The sequence below is a fragment of the Monopterus albus genome, unplaced genomic scaffold (genome assembly GCF_001952655.1).
Source record: "Monopterus albus unplaced genomic scaffold, M_albus_1.0 scaffold70.1, whole genome shotgun sequence".
Taxonomy (NCBI): Eukaryota; Metazoa; Chordata; class Actinopteri; order Synbranchiformes; family Synbranchidae; genus Monopterus; species Monopterus albus.
The window spans coordinates 1,862,475-1,877,787 of NW_018127950.1; the positions used below are offsets into that span (position 1 = coordinate 1,862,475).

Sequence of the window (15,313 nt, forward strand, 5' to 3'; positions counted from 1 at the left end):
GCCACTAGGAATAGTTTGCAAAGGGAAATCAAATGAACACATTTAGCATCACTGGGAAAACTTAAGACTACTGCAAATACAGTGTATGGTGCTTCATCTTCTTGTTTTGCTCTTAGTTAAGCATCCTAAAGATTTTATATTGTGTTATTTTGCAAAAGAGGTTGTAAAGCTCAATGAGATTTTCTGATGCTAAAATAAAAGTTAAATAAAAATGGAGCACAAAAATAAAAATGCACAACGCAACATGTTCATTACTCTTTACTATATAAAGGATGAGAGTAACAGTTCTTAATAGCATTTTTTTTTATTGTTTTCTCCCTAATCAGTTTTAAATTCAGTCGACAAGTACAGTCTTATGAAATATGTCACGAGAACATAAAAATGGAAGATACCATCAGCTACAAAATATAGCAGTGATTTAAAAAAAAAAAAGGGAAAATTGTAAAATAAAAGTTATACAGGGGTCATAATTAACTGAAGTAAGACGTAGTGTTTGTACATTTTTGTAAACAATACACGTATTTTAAACAACATGGAAAATAAGTTGTGGAGGAGACAGCAGGCTGAAGTGAAGAGACTGAACACTGGTTGGCATGAAACATTTATAGAAACCCTTACGCAACGTCTTCTTAATGGCTCACATAAATGTCATGTACACATGTTTAAAAACAGCCATACAGAATCATGACTTTTCTTTCCCCAACATACAACAGCACCTCTGCTACATACATTAGACTTCCACTCCTTTGTCCCTGGTTTACTGTGATGAGGTATATGTGAGGCAAATTCTTGTTTACACCTCAACATGGCAACATATTATTAAAGATAATGCAGCATTGCATTCACTCTGCCATGTATTGTGATTGCTTAAAAACAACAAACAAACAAAACAAAAAAAAAACAAAAAACAGGCCATTAGGGCAGAAAGGGGTTTAATGACTCATCCAGCAGAGTGATATCGTTTCCAGCACAGCTATGGAAGACAGCGCAATTATTGTTGTCTTGACCAAAAAAAAAAAAAAAAAAAAAAAAACAAAAAAAACAAAAAAAAAGCATAAATACATTTAAAAGTCAGCAAGAAATTACATCTAACATTTACTAGACAATATCTTGCACCTGTACATATCAGAAATAGGCACCCAGTCTCTAATGGGACAAATATGCTCAGTCCTGCCAGCACGCATGTAAAATCTAAATGCATACAAATTTTTGGTCAGCCACCTTTTTGCTCACACTGCATATGGCTGCCTGAGTAACAGCTCAAAAAATGCTTGATCACTAACACACTTTGTCATCAACTTCAATAAGAAAGCAAAGCTGCTACATTGCGTAACACATCAAACTAAAACTAAGGGTTTGAATTACATTTACATTATCCCACTTACATGTTACTGTATTTTAAAACCCCCACATTCATGTATCAATCCTCCCTCCAGCACCCTTTCACCCAGCAAAAATCATGCTGCCCAAACACAAGGTATTCCTGTCATCAAGCCGCAACATGTTCGAAACCAATCTGCATATGCTCAAAAAGCAACATGTCTCTGTCAAAAGAGCTAGTCCGGTCCTGGATGTAAGAAAACGGCTCAAAGTGCTAACTGGATTCTTTTTAAGAAATCAGAGAAACCAAGGAAGAAGAGAAGGGCAGAAAAAGGAGAAGACCGTTCTATCACTGTCCAACAGCAACCTCTATTGGCCAAAGAAAAGCCCTAACATCACTTCTGTTCTCCCAAAATACACCAAGGACCAGAACCCCTAGAACCAGCCCTCATTCTCCCTCTACTTCAACTGTTCCCCAAATGATTAAATCTGTTATTATACATAATATATATATTTTTTATAAATATATATAGAGATATAGATATAGATATGGCCCTTATTGAAGAAAACATGTTTCACATTGACACCAAAGTACCGTAATCTCTATACAGCCAAGTAGAAAGTGTTTCAGTGTTCAAGTGAGCTGGCAGCAGTCTAGGTTACACTCATTCAACAAGTAATAAAACATAAGAAAAATCCTCTTTGACATCACAAACAAAACAAAACGACTGCTCAATGCACCTCGCAGGCTTCTCCTTGACCACTTTTTCCTGAGTAATACTTTTAACCTTGTAACAGATTTTTTTTTTTTTTTTTTTTTTTTTTTTTTTCAGTTCGTGGCGCTCCCTCCCCACTAGAAAAGACATACATCCAGCCCTACTCTACACTTGCTTTAAAAGGTATTTATTTTCTGATCATGATTAATGACCACAGCTGATGTCACTAACATGACAAGAAGTCAACATTTTTAACTTAAAAACATTTTTAAAAAGCATTTGCTGAAAGCCTTGCAGGCTTTAATGTTGAGAAAGGTGGGCACAAGAACACAGCATCAGTATAATTAAAATAAATGTCACTTAAAAAATAATAATTAATATAAAATAGGAGCAAACAAAATTTAAATAAGATCACCAACTTTAACAACAGAGTGTTCGCTCCCTCTCAGGCTCTCATCTGTAGCTTTGGCTTGTCGGAGTTTTGGAACCTTTACTTGCTGGCTCATTGACATCTGATAACAAACTACTATACCCTGAGAATTCAGACACAGGTGTTGGTATCCTGTGATCCACCTCCCCGCTAGAGTCAGTTCCATAGGACAAGCCACGGCTGTCCGTCTTGAACTGGGAGCCAAAGGCTTGGGCAAAGTTTTCTATCTGGTAGGAAGACTTTGAGGAGTCCAGAGAGGCCAGATCCTGCGAGGGGGCCAGAGGGTAGACCACTGTGCCGTTCTTGCCCGGCAGCTGGCTCTTCTGGCTGCTCAGGTCAGATGGGCTGATCTGGTAGGAGGAAGTGGGGGTGGAGGAGTGCTGCTTCTCCATCTGGTCAGTGAGCTCTTGAGAGGGGGTGAGCTGCTGGTGTGTGGAGGGCTCCAGGCTGCTCAGGTGGAAGCTGTGCTGTGGTGAGGAGCCTGTCAGCATCGCAAAGTGAGACTTTGGCACAGAGGACGGCAGCGAAGGCGATGCCACCGACTGGCCAAACCCACACTCCAGTGGCAACGTAGTGTAGATGTTCTTGTCAGCATAGAGGGAATTTCCTGGGTGAGAATTGGTGAACGGTCCTGAGGCTGGGGGCCCAGGGCCCAGAGTGAAGCTGTAACTGTGGCTGGTGCGCTCTAAAGCCTGCAGCAGAAAACGGGAGTACTCATTCATCATGACGGTCTTGTCCCCTGAAGGGCTGGGGGTGTTGGGGTTGTGGCCGATGTCAGGACCATCATCTGATGTGGGGTTCAGTTCCACATGCTGGTCGCTGATGTCAAAGTGCATATCATGGTGTGAGCTGTCGGGTTTCTGGGTGTAGTGGTCGAGGAGGCTCTGCAGCACCTCATCTGGGATCCCTGACTTGTCAAGACTCACAGGTGTGTCGCTATCCATCACACTGGAAATAACACCCTGGATGACAGATGGCTGGGAAGACAAGTGAACATTAACATCATATTCATTGCTGGATGCTCCAGTTACTGCAGGCACTGATGAGTTTGTACTATTTGCTGCATGAAGGTAGCGTCTCTTCTTCAGAAACTGCATGGCTTCGTCATAGTTGCTGCTGGTGCCGGCTTTAGCCCCGTTACCCTGCATGAGGCCAAGTCCATCAATTGCCCCACCATGCTCTAGTGGACCTGCTTTGTCCTGTCCCACACCCACCTTATCCAGGCTTTTACGGTTGGCCTTCTTGAATGCAATCTTTGGAGCTCGTCCGTGGTGGCCCTGTTGCATGCTGGGCCCAGTAGAAGAGGACACTGTTTGATTCTCCACAGAGTATTCATGGATGCTGTAGCCTCCAGATACAGCCCCAGGAACATGAGGTACCCTCACCCCTCCATCTCCCTTCTTCTTTTTGTGCTCCCCTCCATCTCCAGAATTTTTGGACTTCCCCCTCTTTCTCCCGGTGCTCCCAGCATTTCCCTGAGTGATTCCATAACCGCCATGTTCCATGTCGACACAACCCAGGTCCATCATCCCCGGATCGAGCCCCTTCTTTGTGGCTTCCCCACAGGTTCGTTTGTGCTTCAGCAGTCGGTCTGTCCTAGAAAAATACTGAAGGGCACCAAGTGCCTTTGAAGTAAATGCTATAAAATAATTTTAAGCAATGGTTCCAAGCAATGGTTCTAAAGTACAAAGTATCCCTTACATACCCTGCAAAGAGGATGATGTAATAGGTTCACTAACCTGTTGGCAGGTCTCACACCTGTACGGTTTTTCTCCGCTGTGCGTCCTCTTGTGCCTCTCCATGTGGTACTTCTGAATGAAACGCATGTTACACTGGTCACAGCTGAAAGGCTTCTCCCCTGTCACAACAAACACAGCACAGCTCCAGGCTAGTTATCTTGCAGTTTATTGGAAACGCAGCTTGCATCAGGCTGATGATACGAATGACTGTTGCTAAATCACTCACCACTGTGGATTTTCTCATGTCGCTGGAGAAGATACTTCTGAATGAAACTCATATTGCACTGACTGCATCTGAAGGGTCTTTCACCTGCAATAAAACCACATTAATTTACAGTTACCATGTTGTCTTCCACTGATGGTCATTACCCTCCTTGTGACACGGTTATCTTGGATCAGTGTAAAAACGCCAGCACAATGTAATGCAATTATAAGAATTTCCTGCTGTTTTTTCACACAGGTGTCGACCCATGTCTGTGGTAATTCTTTGGACCATTGCTAACCCAACACTAGACACACATGTCACCAAAAGCAACAGAGAGCTTTGTATTTCACAGGAATTCATGCCATTGTGGTCACCTCTTGATGACATACCACCTTTTACGCTCTCACTTTGGCCTATAAAGGCGCAGCCAATTGTTTTCACAGACATATGAACAAAAATTTTAAATATGCCTAATATCATAATCAAATCATTTTTATAACATAACTGAATTTAATGGCTATAAATCTGTTTAATTAGTTAAATGAAGCTGTGAAAAGAGCTCTAAAATGGGCAGCATAAATACACGCAAAGTCATTCTGGAAGGCTAAATTAAATAAACTGTGCATGATCTTGAGATGATATTTCACCTTTAAAAATCAATTTTCTAAATCACTGAACTGGCATATTAACAGAAATGGGAAAGATCAGGTTGAATAAAGAAAGCAAGAGTGCTCCTCAGATGAGGACATCAGTCCTGTGTGGAGTCAGGGCAACAAAAACGATTTACAACTCGGACAAAACCAAAAAATAACAACAATACTACTAATAATAATGTAGCAATAATACTGTAGATCAGGTGATACATATTAGTTTTTATAAACAATGAACATTATTCTTCAACACACCTTACCAGTGATTAGAAAACATTTTCACTGCTCCACAAAGTTTGAGCCTACAGAGCTGCTGCCCCACACCCTCCAGTAAAAGCTGATCTGAGTCTCATGCTTTTGCCTTCGTTTCTCATTTTTGATGTGAAAACATCATTTACCCACACTCACAGAAGAAAAGTGTGTCCTAAACATAGCTCAGATACAACATCCTAGCACAGCACAGAGTGTTTATCCAGGAGAAGACTCCGCCACATGAGGCAACAGTACAGAAGGTTGTGACAGCGTCTGGTTCAAAAATAAACTTAGCTGACTTCGCTAACATTGAGCACCGGAGCTGAGAACACTGGTAGAGCAGCTCCATGACAAAGCACATTTGTCCTGCTGCTGTCAAGTTGCCATCCTGGTTAGGTCATTTTAGAGATGCACTGTTTGATTGGTGGAGATTGGAAATGGCCCGTTCAGATTCTGTGCCTATCAGATTTAGGGGCACAAGCCAAAAGTGTAGCGTGTGCAGCACGTAGCATCTTGTGTGCACCTCGAGCGAGGTTGGAGCTCATGTCTGTACCAGAAGTACTGGAAGCACTTGGTGTACAAACAGTGCACAGAGGAGCCTACAGAAACACATTGGAGAAGGAAAAGCTACGTCCAAATCTCTGACAAATAGTAAACAGTGAGGGAATTATTGGCTACACAGGAAATATGTGTATATGTACAGTGTATCCAACCCGTGGTACAACACAGCAAATACAAACTAGACAAACTTTAAAAATAACCATGTGCTCAGTGGGAGTGATGTAACAGACATTCTTCTGTTTCTATTACCTGTTGCACGTGTTCAAAAAGAAGAAAAAGTGCAACGACTTAACTGACAAAATGTAAGATGACGTGGCGACTTCTCAAGTGATTAGTCCAACCTTCGACTTTTAGTGGGCAGCACTACACCTGGCCTGTCTGCATGTGAAACCACGTGAGTCTCAGTAACTATGTGGCAGACCAAAACACCGCACAATGTTGCCCTCAATGACCAGAGTTGACTATGGACAAGCCACAGTGCTACTGCTTCTTCAATGTTAAACAACCTGAGATTGTACAAAAACTGAGAGCTCGTTCCAGGACAGAGAACTATCTGAAGATAATGTTGGATAATTCGTACAAGCAAGACTGCCAACATTAAGCCAAGATTTAGTTTCTTCAGATGGCGTATTGATGGAATCAATGTTTCTCTATTTAGTGCCGACTGTGCTATTGGCGAAATAATGGTAATAACATTCATAAGCACAAAGGGAGAAATATGAGCATTGTGGTGGTAATAAGCACATACCTGTGTGAATGAGGACATGTCTGCGCAGGTGATAGGAGCTTCTGAAGGATGCAGTGCAGTGCTCACAGGTGTGAGGCTTAGTTCCTGGTGACAGGCCGGCTCCATCTGCATCCAGCAACACTGGCTGCTGTGAACCAAAGGATTCAGTCAGCGTTCTTCAATGTCTTCTTTGCATTTGCACAACTTAAGCTGCCCTTACTCCACATTCATGGTGTCATATTTTCCCCAACACAAACAGTGCCTAATATACTTTAATTTTTTTGTGATAATCACTCAAAATATTATATCAGTTATTATCAGTTCAGTGTTAAACAAAACAGTTTCACTATTTATACAAAAATATACAACAAAACTCAAAAAACTACGATACAGTCTGTTCAGTTCAGTTCAGAGGTCTTTTTCACTGAAAGTCTATGTATGCTTGTAAATCCCTGAAAATATTAATCCATTACAAAAAAGTGTTACGGTCTATGTTCCTATTAAAAAAACATTATATATTACCCGCTATGGAATGCCTAATGCATGTCCAGTAGAAAAACAATAAAATATTATAGCCTATTTTGAATATCAGCAAAACACATGAATTCACTTCTTTTCTTTCTTGTAGTAAGTAAATGCTGAGGTACATACAGTAACTGAGTGTGGTAAGGACTTAAAATGCCATATTCACAAATATAAATAGATGACAAACCTTTCCCTCACTTCTCTTCTTTCTTGGTTTACCCTCTTGTCCATCACCGTTTGACCGTCGACCTTTTTTCCCAGTGGGCTCCTTTCCTAACTGACTCGGCAGCTGTGAGGATCACAAAGGGAGAGGGAGGTGCCCGTGAGAGCGAGAGATGACAAGGAAATGGGTGGATTTATCTAACAGACAAGTCCAGAATCATTGTTTGTGGAAGCAAATAAAAACACTCAGACGCATGGTGCAAGATGTTTCTAGTGGGCATCCAAACCAAGTGTGAAATCTTCGGCCCATTCATTGATAAGTAGCCTGTATTTCTGATAGAGATTTTCACCCATCCCTCTAAACTAAATATTCAAAATGACTCCACTTCACTAAACCTCATCACGGGCAATCTGTGTGGGTCATTAATTCAGAAAAGAAGAAAAACAGGTTCCTGACTCCCCCTTTGTTCCTTCTGTTGACCATCCTGCACTGCTGTTTCTTTCTCAGCTAACACACTGCTCCACACTGCCATATGGAGACTGACAGGGCAAATGTGGGTGCACCTGCTGTTTTTAAAATCAGCCTAACTTTGAAGAGTTCGGCAGATGAAATACTTGTACACACAAGGAGTGAATTCAGAGCGGGAATACTCACAACAATTAGGGAGGGAAAAAAACCTAAATGAATCAATTATTTTTATAATCAATTACTTAAAACATGTTTCAATCAAAATACCAAATACTAGACAGTTCCAACTACTCCCTTGTTGTAACTGATGCTATTCACTGTTTTCTTGGCGGAAGCAAGAGGCAGCTTTATGAAACTGTGATCGACAATGGCAAATCAATCGCTGTTACAGCCCTGAACTGAATACCTTTAAATTTTGGATTATTGGTTGGACAAAACAAGAAATTTGAAGCAGACACTTTACAAAATCTAGAATAATGTGATGGTACTTTTTGACTGTTGTTACCGAGCATTTAAAGAGCCCATGACACGCTTTTCCTTGTTTTTTGACTTATCTACAATGTTACAAGGGTGAATTATCGTCTTAGACGTGACCTAAAGCTCAAAAAATTAGGTGTTTGCATGTTCTAGTATTTCTATACAGAAGTAATTTGGTTTATACACATCTTGCCAATGCTTGTTCACAAGACTTTTTACTAACAAAATAAAGTATTACATGATCGTTTAAGGATTAAAAAAAAAAGTACACATTGCATATCTGTTAATGCCTTGTTTCTGTAACATTAGAGAGAATTGTTGTAAGGCTGGAGATGTTACTACATCTGCATTATGCCAGTTAAAATATGGGGCTTCTCAACTACCTGCTTTGTTTAGAGTGTTACACATCTCTTTTCATCGGTTCATATACCATTGTTTACCTATCTATGGAGGAGAAATTCATATTAATTAATGTTCAATGCTCAATATTCAAATATTCACCGATTATTAGTCGTGAATCTCTGAAAACTGCCAGTTAGGACAGCCCTGAAGTGATGACAAGAATGTGTTCTGTTCGTCAGTAAACTTGTACCTAGAGCCCTGATGACCTCTGATGCCTGGCTAGTGTTAGGAGAGTATGGACATGCGTATTTCTATTTGAATGAGCACAAAAGGCGTCTGAAATGAAGTGCAAGCAACAAGCGAGCAAGACAGCTGTGGCCTTGCTCAGACATTTTCATTCACACTGAGGCTGGATAACATCACCCTTCTACCGAGAAAGAGTAACAGAAGGAGGGAGGGTGGGCTCATTTATGTTTTGCATTTCAAGCTGTCAGTAGATTTATGCGGCTTCATCAGGCTCCTCCCTCCCAGGGTTTTTAAAATACAAGCTGCTTAACAATTGTTTTTGGGGACAGGACAAGCTAATATAAGAAATTTGATCTTATTTGAATATGTGGGTGTATACAGCTGATATTTAGATACACATTTGCCCTGTCCACATAATTTTTTAAGCAGAAATTTCTCACATTTAAAAACTGTTTGGTATTTTGGCTTGAAACTGACTATCAATATATTGGCAGATTAACTTCTTTAGATCAACTAACTGAGTAGAACAATTAACTGACTAATCCTTTAAGCTCTAAACTCTACTGGAGGACTTGTACCCACTTGTCAGCCAAACATCTATTCAAAATCAACAAAACTAACTCCCCTACATATTCTGATTTCCTACAGTATCAGTGGTACTTACGCTGTCCATGCTGAGGTCATGTACCACTAGACTCTGGTTGTTACCGACTGTCACTTCCAGCAGCTCTGTGCTCTTCCCCAGCCCTCCAGGGTAGAGTGGCAGGCGGTAATCATGCTCGGACAGCTTCTCCTGCTTGATGCCCATGGCATGAATATAATCGCCCACCCCTGCACAGCCCAGGGTGCCCCCCTGGGTGTCCATGCTGCAGTCAGGTGAGTCACGCTCTTTCTTCAGGATCATTTCTTGCGGTGGAAGGTCCTGCATGACGGAGTGTGCAGCCAGGCGGGTGAAGCTGGTCACGGGGGGGAGGTGACTGAACATAATCATGCCAGGGGCAAAACTGGATTCCATGCTCCCATTGGAGCGCAGGAATTCATTGCCTAGTTTGTCTTGAATGATGTTCATGGTGAAGGCCAGCAGGCAGGAAAACTACGAGGTGGCAATCAGTGTCATCCTGTAAGAATTGGTAACAGGTAAGTGTACTGTGTAATTTATAAAAACATGCACAAAAAAGTCCCAATTAATTTGTGAGGATACACAAATATTAGCCAACAGACAACAACTGTGAAGCCAGTTCAAGTCAACTCTCTTGAATCAGCGTCACAACCTGTGATCTCACAACTGGCTGCTTAGTCGGATTAAAACCGTTTTTTGGTCAAGAAAGGGCTACAGTCTGGCACGATGAAAATCAGAAACGAGCACAACACTGTGAAAAGTCACTCTGCTTGATTACAGCATGTATGTAAATTATTTTACTTGGTAAAAAGGTCAGCGTTCTGGCAGTGCCAGACACAACATGAGATGGGGAATGACGGGACTGATATTGTGTGTTAATCTGGTTGATGGAACTGTGTGCCCCAGTCATCCTATTTACATGAGCTTATCTGCCAATGAGAGTGCACTCAGACTGCATTAGTAAGACTGGTGGCATAATTATGTGGCTGGTACATAAACAAATCGAGTGTATGTAATGTAATATTTCTAAATACGATGCTCAATATGGGTTGTTTAGATGCTGTTTTTAAATGAACTCTAATTAGCTATGACCAAAGGAAATTATCTGAGGGTGATATAAAGTCATAGGACAATGTCTTTAAAATCAGTTTTCATTCAAATGTATCAGTCAAGATTTATCAAAATCATGACTGTATGTTTATATAATTTCTGGCCACTGTGTGAAGGACCCATCCAGCGCATCCGATGCCAAATGCCTTTAGCTTTGGTAGTGGGCTAGCAGCAATAACCTACTCTGCTAATAAAGAGCCAATTAAAAAAAAAAAAACAAAAACAAAGACCTCAGTTACTCCGACTAAATCCAGTCTTTCCAAACGAGTTTCATCAGTCAAACAATGCACTGAGTAAACCCCGTGGCCTGCGGATCTACATGAAAAACACCATGCCTGTTCGCTACTCATTTAGCTACCAAGCTAACCATCTGGCTAACCACTTTTGTGGGGCCCTTCTTCTTTGTGATGCAGGATCAGGCAATAATTAATACGGTCATGCAATAGCAGCGCTGGTGAACATCAAAACCGAGCAAAAGTGCCCAGAAAACCAGCACAAGCCCAAGAGATGTCTGTGCTCTTAAACCGTGTAAATAAAGTTAGCGTTGTACTTTTATAAAGAGCTGAAATTAAAGATTAGCGATTTTAGTGGCAGATAACGCCACACAGAAGCGCTGCACAAGATAAACTAATAGGCGAAATATAATCAAGGATGAACTGCGTTTTTCTCTTGACAAATAACAGAAACAATATGACCAACTTATCTTAATTACATATACTTATTGTTGACCGTTTTCTCCAAGTTGTTGGCTTCGTTTGCAGGACAGTGAGCCGACAGTAGGTGATGGAGCGACAACACAGGCATGACCCATAACAAACGGCCCACACAACTCCAGCGAACAATGATGCTCGTACAACTAGCTGAGGCGGCTAACGTAGCAGCTAACGTGCGCTCCGCTTTGTCCCCTACGAGAAGTGTAAACATGACACCGAGCGACCGACTCCGCAGAAGACTGTGAATTTATGAATGTCTCTTACCGGTGCAGGACCATGACCTACTGCTGCGGCTCGTGTAGTTCACCCTCAGCTGTCCGTTTCGATATCTAGAGCCAAAACATTGTTCTCCCGCAGCTGCTGGGTTCTTCCATCTTGCCTCGGCGCAGAGGATTCTGGGTCCCGCAGCCGGACACGTCCTGAACATAGATGCAATAATAAAAATCTCATAGGCGTTAAAATTGTTATAATTGCGATTCCTATCGGAATTATGCTGTTAGGAAATTGCTATTTTGACCAACACTAGCTGTAAAAATCAGGATCTTTGTTTTCTGCAAACACAACCGACATCAAAAGTCACAAACGCACTAATAAACACAAGGAATTATTTCATTTCAGGTGAATAATTTTAAATATAATATGCAATATATGTATAGAGTTAATATGTGCACAAAATAACACATTAAAACAAGGTACGTGCACAATTAGCAAATTTTTCTTTTAAATGCCCAAATAGTCTCATACCATTATGTAGAGTGACTGTTTTCCGAGTGGCACAACATTTCACGTTATTGGATTATTATCACAGTAGTGTTAACATGAAAGCAGCATTTTAATGTTGTGGCTGGTTGAGGCACAGCTAATTACTGAATATATTGGTGAGTTGTTTCACCCCACAATAACACCACATAATGTTGTCTCACAAATAAAATCCTAATCAGAGTAAGATCTCAAAAAATGTAGTGAGCAGTGTTTAATGTAGCTACAATATTTATGTATGTAATATTATTTATGTGGCAGAGTTCAAATGACATAAATATGAAATGTGAAATACAAGTGCCTCAACACTTGAGTAAATATACTTAGTTGCTCTGCACCACTGAGCATAGGTTGTTTATGCTTTAATGTAAAGAACATACAGTAATACACAGTGCTTTGTATTGATGATGTTTGTAATGAAATGATGGTTTTGGCAGATCTTTTCAGATCACAGCACCACAATAACAGAGCAATCTTGGACCTGCCATTCAGATAACCATGACAGATGTACTACTATGACAGTGAAGCTCTAAGATCTGTGAATGCATTACTACATCTAAAAGCACATTAGAGTCAGGCCTCGCACCTCCACTCCTAACTGGCTTTGCTAATGAACTATTTAATTCATAAAATAAGGAATAATTGAAATGCAAACAGTAGAGTAATGCAAAAAATGTCAGTGAGTCATTTTTATGTGCCTGATCCTTTCATATGTCCATGATAACAAACCACATGGCTGGCAGTGGCATTTTTGGAATCATGCTCAGCTTGGTCTGTTTAAATATGTATGAGAAATTTATTACAGCTGTTATAATGAAGAAAAGCACATCATCATCTGCCACCTGATAACAACACCAATATCAGAGAACCGGCCTGCCTTTGGCATTTTTAGTCAGTTCAAACATGTAGCAAAAATCCTGTAAAGCTACAGAATAAACATGTAAAAAGCTCCTAAGACATCCTGTAATTGTGGTCTGATTACAGTGTCTTCTGAAACTAATATGCCAATCTAAACTGAGATTTGAAAATGTCAAAGTATGGCTCAACCTCCCACCAGTCCCTACTATCAGCTGAGTATTTTGGACATTAAGGTCAGAGACAATATGAGTCCTGTACTTTTGAGTAATGCCAATCTGTCAATGACTCCCCTGTGAACAGAGTGCTTTACCCTCATTGTGGAGGGAACAGAGGAGTGAGCATGTCTGTACCTGCACACTGATCGCAGCTTGGAAAGAAGATGAACAGTGCAATATTTTCATGTCTGGAATCTGTGGCAATTTCATATGGCAGAGATGATTATCAGTCCTAAATCCTCATGAATAATTCAGCCTGTGCAGCATGTCTTTGTTCCCTCTCCTTCCTCTTCTGAATCCATCCCAACATAATACACCATAAATTCAGCTATGACTCAAATTTTTTTCCTCAGCTAATAATGGAAGCCAAGAAAACTGTGCTGTGTTGTGTTGATTTGGATTCTTCTCACTGGGAAAGCCTGATGCCTACTCATAACAGATGGCGAGCCTGGCCATCTACTCACTTCTCGATTGTCTGTAGAATCACAGCCCTTTATGAGCTCCCTCTATTGAGATACAAGTCCCTCGACAATTATATTTGTTTTGATGTTAGGTAGTATATGTAGGGGTGGGGCCAGAGCAGTGGCCAGGGAGAGAAACCATGAAATCAGAGCTTAAACTGTATTCCAAATCAATCTCTAGAATGAGAGCATGACATTTTCTGTTATTTAATGACAAAAGAATGTTGTTCTTCTTGTTAAGGATTCCTTGCTGATTGTGTGTTTTCATATTAAATAGTCACTAAATTCTGCACCTGTGATATATGGAAACCTTCTCTTTGTCTGTATTCATTTATCTATAATGCAAAGGTTATTTTCTAATTGTTTTAATACAGCAATCAGTTTACCTTTCAAATAAATGTTAGATCAATTCTAATGTATTTTTATGTTGGTTTTATCACCTGCAGCTGGGATGGTGAAAAATTAGGTCAGTGTTTCAGCGTGACAGAAATGTGATACACTTTCATTAAATAACAGACAATTAAGTGACTGCATACATTTGCATTTATTGCATGAAAGAGGCCTATTCCAAAATGATCTAAAAGGTCAATGGTCACAGGGTTGAATGATAATTGTACTTCTTTGTCATTGTATCTAAAGGATGTGCTCAAGGATTTTTATTTATTTATTCATTTATTTATTGTTCGCAAACTACATCTTCTAAAATGCGCCGTTAAATCAGTACCTCTCTAAAACAGTCTGAACAAAAACTGAACATCGCCTTCGTGAAGGGAGGATTTATTACAGGACTGTGAGATCAAAGTTAGTACTGTTGCTTCATTAGAGTCACTAATGATGTACTTGATGTACTCATATCAACATGTCTAATACAGCTATTTACAAAGGAAAGTACTGAGTGAGAGATTAATGATGCAAAACCTGCAGTGTCATTTCAGACTGAGTGGTCTCATTCTAAATGTGTTTATGAGTAAAAGCACCTTCATTCACAGAAAATACCCTAGGCTCAAAAACAGTTTAATATCTTCACTGTTGAAGCAGCTGATTCTTCACAATATATCTGTCAGATTTACAACTGTCTATAAAATAACAATTTACGTTTACATTGTTAAACACTTTCTGGGGTGTTGCTTAATTCTAACTAACTATACATTTAGAATTAGCACATTACAGTTGTATGCCTCTGCCAACCAGTCAAAATCATGGGACATATATGAGGTCACTGTGACTTTGACCTTTGACCACCAAAATCTAATCAGTTCATCCTTGAATCGGTGCCAAATTTAAAGAAACAGCCTCAGGGCATGTCTGAAATATTTTGTTCACGAGAAGGGGATGAACAACTGGAAAACACAATGCCTCCTGCCACAGCTATCGCTGGCACAGGGGCATAAAAAAGTACACAAAGGCTGACATTCATGAAAACAAAATTCAAAAGAGTTTTTTTTCAAGGAAGTGCTTAGAATAAATTGGAAAAAATACTTAATCAGTAAATTAACTTATTTTGGATCTTGTTTTTTGTGTCAAACTCTCCTAATGGGTGTCAAAACAAATTAAAGCACTGGAGAAGAAGCACTTGATATGAGGGTCAACTGTGGATCAGACAAAGGCATCTTGACATCTGAAACTGTGATTGTGCATCAGCTAGTACTTACATGCAATACGGGCCTTGAGTTCTGCCTGATTAAACGGAGAACAAAAGAGATGCAAGGACGAACCATCCCTTTTACAGCTGTCCTTTGGGAGAATAGTCCAGGAAA

General features: G+C 40.2%; 1 protein-coding gene across 3 annotated transcripts; it reads right to left on the minus strand.

The window, feature by feature from the left end:
- Nucleotides 1–2,177: 2,177 nt before the first annotated feature.
- LOC109963161 (zinc finger protein 281-like) lies at nucleotides 2,178–15,288 on the minus strand. 3 transcript variants are annotated; one of them, XM_020605483.1, is made up of 8 exons: nucleotides 15,209–15,288; nucleotides 11,528–11,682; nucleotides 9,486–9,939; nucleotides 7,313–7,414; nucleotides 6,622–6,748; nucleotides 4,432–4,515; nucleotides 4,206–4,324; nucleotides 2,178–4,091 (listed from the first exon to the last, which is right to left on the minus strand). In XM_020605483.1, the coding sequence occupies exons 3-8, from the start codon at nucleotides 9,888–9,890 to the stop codon at nucleotides 2,490–2,492; spliced, it is 2,439 nt and encodes an 812-aa protein (XP_020461139.1). In that variant the 5' UTR covers nucleotides 9,891–9,939; nucleotides 11,528–11,682; nucleotides 15,209–15,288; the 3' UTR covers nucleotides 2,178–2,489. The 3 variants fall into 3 exon arrangements, with proteins under 3 accessions (XP_020461139.1, XP_020461141.1, XP_020461140.1); XM_020605485.1 differs by having other exon boundaries at nucleotides 2,178–4,073; nucleotides 15,209–15,286; XM_020605484.1 differs by lacking the exon at nucleotides 15,209–15,288 and having other exon boundaries at nucleotides 11,528–11,698.
- Between the last annotated feature and the right edge of the window lie 25 nt (nucleotides 15,289–15,313).

Excerpts from the sequence above, each read along its gene's own strand:
- LOC109963161 (XM_020605483.1), bottom strand. The coding sequence starts at position 9,890 with ATGAACATCATTCAAGACAAACTAGGCAATGAATTCCTGCGCTCCAAT. Across the intron at positions 4,516-6,621 it reads ACATGTCCTCATTCACACAG|GTGAAAGACCCTTCAGATGC; the intron begins GTATGTGCTTAT and ends GTTTTATTGCAG. Across the intron at positions 4,325-4,431 it reads ACATGAGAAAATCCACAGTG|GGGAGAAGCCTTTCAGCTGT; the intron begins GTGAGTGATTTA and ends TTGTTGTGACAG.